This window comes from Papaver somniferum, chromosome 3, assembly GCF_003573695.1.
Source record: "Papaver somniferum cultivar HN1 chromosome 3, ASM357369v1, whole genome shotgun sequence".
NCBI classification, from domain to species: Eukaryota; Viridiplantae; Streptophyta; class Magnoliopsida; order Ranunculales; family Papaveraceae; genus Papaver; species Papaver somniferum.
In genome coordinates, this window is record NC_039360.1 from 30196021 (window position 1) to 30205824 (window position 9804).

Consider the following 9804-nt stretch of genomic DNA (forward strand, 5'->3'; position numbering starts at 1 on the left):
CCCAATTTGTGGTGGTATCCCTCAATTGTGGATTCTACCTAAATATGAATCATAAATTAAAACCCGACTCAAAATTATTAATATACTCCCTCCGTCCCACTAATAAGTGACCTAGTTACTTTTATATTTTGTCCCACCATTAAGTGACCTATATCACTAAACAAGGAGATATTTCTAAAATTATCCTTTTAATTGATTATAAGAAATATAAGAAAGATGCACAATTTGATAGTCATGTTTATACTCATTACGTAGGTGTTTTAAAATGCTTTTCAATGGTACAAAATTTGCGAACATCCGTGGTGTAGTTTAAAATCATTTCAAAATTTCACTATTTATTATCCATGAGGTATAATTGTAATAAGTGCTTAAAAATACTTTTTCCCTTACTTGCCTTAAAAATTATGCAAACTTGAACTAAATCACTTAATAATGGGACGAAAAGGCTATATAGTAAGCCATGGATTTTCATAGATTCTATAGTAAGAATTGTGACTGACTCAAATACCTGCGAATTAGACGTATGAACCGAGTCGGACAACCAGAAAAAAAGGAAAAACATAATGTCACATCTGACTCAGACCGAGTCAGCTGGGTTCAGAACCAAACAAACACGGATTTTAACTTTCTATTGACAATGGTCAATTTTTGTTGACAAAGGTCAAGGGGTGAACAATAGAATCGTGGGGTGGAAAAAACAAGTAGTTCCCCACTCTGAAAACCCTACTAAACCCCTCAACTCCACATCTCCTCACTCACTTTCTTCCTCTTCCTCTTCCTCCTCCTCCTCCTCCTAGTTAGGGTTTTATTACTACACGAAGTTAGCTCAGAAAAACCCAAACTCTTTCCAGTAGCTCAGCTCGTATCGAGATATATCTTTCAGGTATCTTATACCTTCTTCTTTCTAGCTTCAAAGTTTTGATCTTTTTTTCAGTTCATTAATTAATTGATTTCAATATCAGGTATAATCAGGTTGTAAAGTAAAACATAAAAAAGATAAAAGCTTCGATTTTTCTGGGTTTGATTCGGAAAGATGCCGCTGGGTCAAAGACCAGGTGATAAAAGTGACTCAAGATTTTGTGGGGTGGAGACAGAGTTTGACGATGATGTTGCTCAAGTTCTGGCTTTCAATGTTTCTGGTGGATTTGACTTCATGGTTTTACCTCTGGTTAGTTATAACACTCTAATTTGTTCTTAATTATTTTATCGGTCATCTTATTTCTTTGTTGTAGTTGATATTTGAGTCACTGAGTGTATGAGTTTGTTTTGTATTTCTGGTGGCTAATTAGCCAATCACATTGTCAGCTATAAGCTGAGTTTTGATTGTGTGAATGGTCAGTAAGCTCACCTATATCTATTGATGCTGGTATTTTTCGTAGTGAAAATGAGTTTTAACTTCTTTTTCTCTCAAATACCGGCACCTATATTTGGATGGATAATCTGTAGAATGTTGAATTAGTAATTTCATAACCAATTCAGTGTGTGCTAGTTAGTATTAATTCTCATTGATTGTTTCTGTCGTTAATTAACTCTCTCTATTTTGAAATGAAATTTCACATATATTTGAGATTATATATTCACTGGGCCATCTTATATCTCTGTTGTAGTTGGTATTTGAGTGTATGAGTTTGTATAGGTATCTGGTGGCTAATTAGCCAATCACATTGTTAGCTATAAGCTGAGTCTTGATTGTGTGAATGGTCAGTAAGCACACCTAAATTTAAGGATGCTGGTATTTTTCATAGTGAAAATGATTTTAGCATCTTTTTCTCTCAAATTCCGGCACCTATATGTCGATAGTTATGCTGTTGAAAGTTGAACTAATAGTTTAGTATCCAATTCAGTGCTTACTATTAAGTATTACTGTATTAATGCATCTTGGACTGTTTCTCTCCTTCAAAGTTACGTGCTTTTTCAATTTACTCTCTCTACTTTGGAATGACATTTTTACATGTATGATGTATGTGAGATGATATACGCTGGTTATCTTATTTGAGTGTACGTTTGTATAAATATCTGGTGGCTAATTAGCCAATCACATTGTTAGCTATAAGCTGAGATTTGATTGTGTGAATGGTCAGTAAGCACACCTAAATTTAACGTTGCTGGTATTTTTCATAGTGAAAATGATTTTTACTTCATTTTCTCTCAAATTCCGGCACCTATATTTCGATAGGTATTCTGTTGAAAGCTGAGTTAATTGTTAAAGCATCTCGGATTGTATCTGTCCTTCAAAGTTACATGCTTTTCCAATTTACTCTCTACTTTGGAATGTATTTTCACATGTGTATGGGATGATATACGTTAGGTTATCTTATATCTCATCTGTAGTTGGTATTCGAGTGTTTGAGTTTGTATTTGGTGGCTAATTAGCCAATCACACTGTCAGCTATAAGCTGAGTTTTGATTGTGTGAATGGTCAGTAAGCACACCTATAATTATTGATGCTGGTATTTTTCATAGTGAAAACGATTTTAACTTCTTTTTCTCTCAAATTCCAGCACCTATATTTCGATAGCTATTCCGTCAAAAGTTGAGTTAATAGTTTAGTATCCAATCCAGTGCTTACTATTAATGCATCTGGGGTTGTTTTTGCCCTTCCAATTACGTACTTTTACAATTTACTCTCTCTACTTTGGAATGAAATATGCCGGGTCATCTTATTTATGTTGGTATTTTAGTGTATGAGTTTGTATATATATATATATATACATATCTGGTGGCTAATTAGCCAATCACATTGTCTGCTATAAGCTGAGTTTTGATTGTGTGAATGGTCAGTAAGCACACCTATACTTAGTGATGCTGGAATTTTATATGGTGAAAATGATTTTAACTTCATTTTCTCTCAAATTGAGGCATCTATATTTACTATTTACTCTCTATTTTGGAATGAAAGTTTACATTGGGTTTATCAAGTTCATTTGTGTTTTCTGTGAGTCTGTTTTGTCTCTTTTGCCAAATATTTGATGGGCGAGTTTCTTCTGATTGTTGTATGTCACTGAAACGTTTGTGCTTATATGAAATGTTAGCTCTAAAAGGTTTAAGTAAGAGTACATCTTTTGCTGCCTTTATGTTCTTTACATCTCAAGAATTCTTAAAAGATAAATTTGTTGGTTGCACTAAATATATTATATATAAAGTTAGCTTAAGTATTTGACCAGTTATATAAAAAGGATACCTGTTCTAATATAGTTAATAAAGTTATTCATTTCTGTGCAATATGCTAAATCCTTCGTATTATTAATTATTATATACCTTATGATGCAGATGGATCCCGCTTATAGGCCTAGCTTAGTGACTAGTGGCAGTGGAGCTGTTCTACCATGTGCTGGATCTGATTTAGTTTTAAGCCCCTCACAGTGGAGTAGTCATGTTGTGGGTATGTACAACTCCTAAATGTAAATCTCATTTATATATTTATACGTGGCAATGGAAGTCGTAGCATCTCCGACGTGCATTTGTTATGTTTTGTTCTGGAAGGAAGTTCATTTGTATCTATGGCCATTATCTCAATTCTATGTTTGTACGTGGCTATGGAAGACATAACATCTCCAGCGTGCATTTGTTATGGTTTGTTTTGGAAGGAAGTTCATTTGTATCTGTTGCCATAATACCACAAATAAGTAGGAAGATAATATCAACTATTAGTTCTTGCTTTTATCCTATTGATCTTTATCTGTCCTCCTGTAGAAATAAGACATCTTCTGTTGCTCGTTATCCATGAATAACCAGTGCCTCTTCTTAGATACAATCCTAGATTTGTTGATCTTGATGTTTGTTCTTTTGGTCTTTTGACATTTTCCTGTTGATGATTCTTGCTATGTTTTCCAGGAAAAATTAGCTCATGGATCGACTTGGATTCAGAAGATGAAGTTCTTCGGATGGATTCGGAAATTGCTTTAAAACAAGAAATAGCATGGGCTTCCCACCTCTCGTTACAGGTCTACCATCTGCAAACATATTTTACTTCCGACTTTGTTTGTTTGATCTGTACCTGAAATCTTCTAACCTCTGTTTAAGAAAGATACCAATGCTGACATACGTGCTTGTGTATCAATTTGCAGGCCTGCCTTCTTCCATCCCCTAAAAGTGCATCTTGTGCTAATTATGCGAGATGTGTAAATCAGATCTTGCAAAGTTTAAATAACATGCAGGTACTGTGCTCGTAACTTGTATATTACATTGACTGCATGCTTATTATTGTCGCTTCATGGTTTTTAGTCGATTTTAAATTGTTCTTCTGTTTTATCTTTGCATAACAGTTGTGGCTGAGGATTCCGTTGCAGAAGAATGATGATGATGATGCCATGAATGGGAACTCCGATCATCATTCCGTGAGTATAGCCAAATCGTATATGCATGCATAATACATATAAAACACCATAACTTTTGGCGTCCAGAGCTTATGCTAGTTAGTCTTAAAGAATTCCTTGTAGCTGCGTAATATATGTTTTAGGCATTTCAGTTTTTTGGCTCTATAAGAGGCACCACTTGGCAATTCATTGTCATTTTTCCTTAGAGAATTTGAAAACTGTGATACATTATTTTTCACTTCTTTTCTTGTTTGAGGTCCTATATCCTGTCAGTGAACTCATGTTCTTTAACTTCAGAGTGATGGAGATGTTGACTCGTGGGAGTGGTGGAATTCGTTTAGGCTGCTCTGTGAACATCACAGCCAACTGTCAATAGCACTTGATGTTTGGTAAGTTTTTGGCTTGATGTAGCATGAAACTCTTTGACCAGCATATAGAAATATAAAGCATACTACTGTTTTATCCAAAACTCAATTCAACTTTTTCTTTTGTAGGAGTACGCTACCATCTCCAAACTCACTCGGACGTTGGTTCGGTGAGCCAGTTAGGGCAGCCATCCTTCATACCAGTGTAAGTTTTTCTGAACATGTCGCGGTTGCATTTGAATCTGCGTTTGACTTAAGTTATGCTCAGTACTAAATAATGAACTGGCTGTTAATTTGACAGGCATTTCTCACAAATGCAAGGGGCTTTCCTTGTCTTTCTAAGCGTCACCAAAAGCTTATTGATGGATTGTTTAATCATTCAATACAGGTAAGAAATTTCACTATAAATTCACTCATCTCCGCGTCAACCCACTTTTGATTTTGCGACTTTCTCTTTAACAGATAGTGGTCTGTGGAAAGCCAGCTCATAATATTTCAGCAGATAGTTTGGAGAGCGTGCCAACTAATTATAGTAATAACCACGTGGACGGTAAATCTCAGAAGTCCTTCGCTGTTATCCGTTTGACAGCTACATTTACCCAAGTTGTTTTAGTGTCTTTGTATTTTCTTCTTTGTAGTGTAGTCTTAGGTTTGTTGTTGCTATTATTTTGTTTGTATCCAGTCTTTTAAGCTCTATACACGGTTCAAGTGTCATGTTGATGAAAAATGCATCTTGGCTCTTAAATATAATGTCTTGTATATTCCTGATTCTATAGTTTTCTGGTGGTTCAGGTATAGCAAGACATCCGTTAAGATCCTATCTTGATTACGTTGCTTACCTCTACCAGAGGATGGATCCACTTCCTGAACAAGAACGTTTTGAGGTAACTCCCCGCCCCCCTCTCCTTCCCTTACTCCCATGGAGGGGACAATTTTGTCGTTTCTTTTTTTGGCTGTTCAATGTTGTTCTGGAATTTTTCTTGACACTGTCACTTCTTTTGCCAGCTAGGTTACAGGGATTTCTTACAGTCTCCTTTGCAAGTAAGTATTTTTTTTTCTTAATCGTGGATCACTTTTATTTCATAAAAAAATTAATCTGCTTATCATATCTTTTATCTCAAGAATTCTATTCTATCTTACTCAAGGCCTTCATAATAAAATTTTCTTTGTTCCCTTCATAAATTGGTCTACCCTCCTTGTCCCCGTGTTCTTAAACTTTGTTTCTTTTGTTCGTAAAACAGCCTCTCATGGATAATCTAGAGGCCCAAACGTATGAAACATTTGAGAGAGATACTATGAAGTACAGCCAGGTACGGATGTTTGTAATGATTACTTTCTTATTGTCTCTTTCTCTCCCTCTCTGCCTACATCTCCAAGATTGCCCACATACTAAAGCAGCAGTCTTACATTGTACCATACTTGAAACATCACTTATTTACTTGGATAGTTTCTGATATCCCTTTTATGTTTTTTATAGTATCAAAGGGCAGTAGCCAAAGCATTGATAGATAGGGTTCCAGACGACCAAGCATCTAATGTTACCACTGTAAGTTTATGGAAGGATACTATTAATTTCAAGTTTCTAGTTTTTCTCAATGAAAGTTTCAAATAATTCAGTACTATAAATAATGGGGTCTATTATGGGTTCTTTAATAAAGCAGAGTAACTAATAATTTAACTTAAAGGTTACCCAAACGTTCTTAGTATAGTAACCATTTCATTTGCAAATAGGTATTAATGGTTGTGGGAGCAGGACGGGGTCCACTTGTTAGAGCCTCCTTGCAGGTAAGTTCTTATCTCTGCTCTAAAGGCTCTTCAAGAGTTGTAGTAATATCATATGCATGTATTGGTTTACACAATTGACTTCTCCCATTTCCTTGCAAAATATATAGGCAGCAGAAGAAACTGGCAGGAAACTAAAGGTGTATGCTGTAGAGAAAAATCCAAATGCAGTTGTCACACTTCATGTAATTGTTTATTTACACTTGTGTATTCTGTTAACATCATCATATTGCTCAACTGTGGATCAAGTCTGAAATCTTCTTTTCCCAAACAGAGCTTGGTGAAACTAGAGGGATGGGAAAACCAAGTCACTGTAGTTTCCAGTGATATGCGTTGCTGGGATGCTCCTGCGAAAGCTGACATATTGGTATCCACGTTTTCCCCTAGCACTTCAATTAAATTCGTTTGCCTATATTATTTATTGAGTAGTACACACTTCCACGCTTCAGGTAAGTGAGCTTCTTGGATCTTTTGGCGACAACGAATTATCTCCTGAGTGCCTTGATGGAGCGCAAAGATTTTTGAAGGAGGATGGTATTTCGATCCCGTCATCGTAAGTGGTTCCTTTGAATGATTTGCTTTTCCTTCGGCGCTGTCTTACTGAAATGAAGGGCGCAAAAACGAGATAATATCTTGGAGAACTTTTTCATTCAATTACTCATCTGAATTGACGTTTTACTGTCCCCAAACCAAGGATCGCAAATCAGCCTAGAAAAAGAAGAAAATTTTCATACATTTTACATCTAGGCTCTAGCCTTTTGCCTGCAACTATCTTCCTGATATCATGTCATATGCATCGTGCCATCTGAATTGATGTTTTACTGTCCCCAAACCAAGGATTGCAAATCAGCCTAGAAAAAAAAGAAAATTTTCATACATTTTACATCTAAGCTCTAGCCTTTTGCCTGCAACTATCTTCCTGATATCATGTCATATGCATCGTGCTTAACGAATTTGCTACTTCAGGTACACAAGCTTTATACAACCAGTGACAGCATCAAAGTTATACAACGATGTAAGTTTTTATTTGATTATATATTTTTACCATGTTTATTTACAATGTAGACCTTTCAACTCATTCAAGATTATTTGCAGGTGAAGTCACACAAGGACCTTGTGCACTTTGAAACTGCTTATGTAGTCAAGCTGCACAGTGTGGCAAGGCTCGCACCTTCACAACCTGTAAGTTCAGAATCTGCTATTGAAATGTGGTGCCTTGCATTACCCTTCATATTATGAATTTTCACCATATTCTTTCCAAGACATCAATTTCTTTTTATGTAATCATTTTCCATTGCCGAATTTTCTCGTTTTCATTAGCAAAATCTTTTTGCCATGTTCTTCTCATTTGCATCTTAATGTTTTATTTTCTATACTGGTGCTTAGGTCAAGCACTTAGTGTATTGCCATATAGCTGATTGATAAACTGATCAGACATTCTTCTTGTTTGTACCAGGTATTTACATTTACCCATCCCAATCGTTCAGCTGAAATAAATAATCAACGTTACCAGAAGTTGCGGTTTGAGATTCCCAGAGATACGGGGTCTGCGATGGTTCATGGTATGTAGTTGTGAATTATTTGAATTTAGTTTCAATTTTCGGTTTTTTGGGGTGTATTTAGTAAGTTGGAAAACTTAAAAGGCTAAAGTGTTACATTTAAGAATACAATGGATACATGCATAATATTTATGCAAGTGTAATTGGTTTTCTTTCGATTTTGCAAAATTTACAACAACTTTCAGTTGAAGTTCACACAATCCTATTTTTGGTATTCACACTAATAAATGCAAAACATTTGAATTTTTAATATGTTTCTCCAATTCACAGGATTTGCTGGTTACTTTGATGCAATACTTTACAAAGATGTTCATCTTGGTATTGAGCCCACCACTGCCACCCCAAAGATGTTCAGTTGGTATGCTATATTCGCTACTTGCTTTACATGCACAACATAAATAGTTATTTTAAAACAGTTAAAACTGTATATATATCCATGTCTCTTATGTTTCTCAGAAGAATGTAAAAACATTCAGATTTCATTTCTTTTGCACAATCTAACACCCGTCTTCGTTGTGTGTTCCCTGTTGTTGAATCAGGTTTGCTATATTTTTCCCATTGAGGAAACCAGTGTGTATAAAACCAGGGTCTCCGTTAGAAGTTCACTTTTGGAGGTGCTGCGGGTCTACTAAGGTAAAGTTGTTTTACTACAACAAGTGTTTAAAGTTAGTATTTGAAAGCCACTTCTTCTGGTGGTTAATTTCAAGTGTTTAAGATATTTTTACCGTAATTTTCTCTGTTTCTTACTATCTAGTTTGTTCGATACTAATGAGATTCGTTGTGTTCAGGTTTGGTACGAATGGTCTGTTACATCTCCCTCCACGACAGACATCCACAATAGCAACGGGCGCTCTTATTGGGTTGGCCTGTAGGAATCTTATTTATCATTTTGTAACATATTTTGTTGTTACACTGCAATTAATTTTATATACACTTACCTGAGTATGAAAATGAATGAAAATTAGAGTTTCTCTCTCTTTACATATGTTTAGAGGCCTAGACTCTTTTACTTGTATGTAGTTGTGGATTAAGTAGGATTATTAACAACTTGAAAGCATCAAAACCATGCCCGCCCCCTATTGGAACTTGGGTTTGTAGAGTCAAATTTAAATTATGTGAACTTTCAGTTTTTTTTCTTCTTCTTTTTAAGTAAATGTTGTAGGGGGAAGCATATCCTTGGGAAGTTGTTGCACAACAATGATTGTGTACTCACATTTGGCTTGGAGAATGTGCGGTTCCTGTACTACTTCCATCCAGAGCTCATAGAATCAGTTGGCACATTTGGGCAATTGTGTTAGGTTTTGTCACCTCTATGCACGCACTAGTTTTAGGATGATTTTGTAAACTAAAGTTTGCTGCCTAAAAACTTATTTAATAAACCAAGAATTATTGTTTTACAAAACCAAGCTAGTGTTTAGAATAGTTCATTATGTCAAATCTCAATGAATCACTTGAGATTGAGAACAGCATTTGTAAGGATTTGGGATTTCCATCAGCTGCCAAAACCAACCCCATGCTTGGTTTGGTGACAGTCAGACAACACTGCTCCATAAACAAAGGTGTGAGGAAGACCAAAAGTGAATATACACCAAGCAGGCAAGCAAGAAAAGAGGCTACTGAAAGAAGTATAGTTCAACCATGGAAGCAAACAAAAATACTTGGCTACAGGAAAGGATGACTTTATAATTTTGTAAACAAAAGCTCAGATAATTAGCACTAGAGAACAGTCGCAAACAGACATTTCAATCATTCAAACAGACATTTCAATCACTGCAGATGGAA

General features: G+C 35.6%; 1 protein-coding gene across 1 annotated transcript; it reads left to right on the forward strand.

Annotated features, from left to right (window-relative positions):
* The first annotated feature begins 766 nt into the window (after window positions 1-766).
* LOC113355712 (protein arginine N-methyltransferase 1.5-like) lies at window positions 767-9007 on the forward strand. Its single transcript, XM_026598642.1, has 24 exons — window positions 767-883; window positions 963-1168; window positions 3271-3382; window positions 3835-3944; window positions 4068-4157; window positions 4266-4337; window positions 4614-4705; window positions 4811-4886; window positions 4983-5069; window positions 5144-5231; window positions 5474-5565; window positions 5687-5722; window positions 5923-5991; window positions 6159-6227; window positions 6413-6466; window positions 6574-6648; window positions 6738-6830; window positions 6913-7016; window positions 7430-7478; window positions 7559-7645; window positions 7920-8025; window positions 8293-8380; window positions 8562-8655; window positions 8811-9007. The coding sequence occupies exons 2-24, from the start codon at window positions 1034-1036 to the stop codon at window positions 8892-8894; spliced, it is 1962 nt and encodes a 653-aa protein (XP_026454427.1). The 5' UTR covers window positions 767-883; window positions 963-1033; the 3' UTR covers window positions 8895-9007.
* The last annotated feature ends 797 nt before the right edge of the window (window positions 9008-9804 follow it).

Coding starts and splice junctions, on each gene's coding strand:
- LOC113355712 (XM_026598642.1), top strand. CDS start 1,034: ATGCCGCTGGGTCAAAGACCAGGTGATAAAAGTGACTCAAGATTTTGT. Junction 1,169..3,270: donor ACTTCATGGTTTTACCTCTG/GTTAGTTATAAC, acceptor CTTATGATGCAG/ATGGATCCCGCTTATAGGCC. Junction 6,467..6,573: donor TTGTTAGAGCCTCCTTGCAG/GTAAGTTCTTAT, acceptor CAAAATATATAG/GCAGCAGAAGAAACTGGCAG.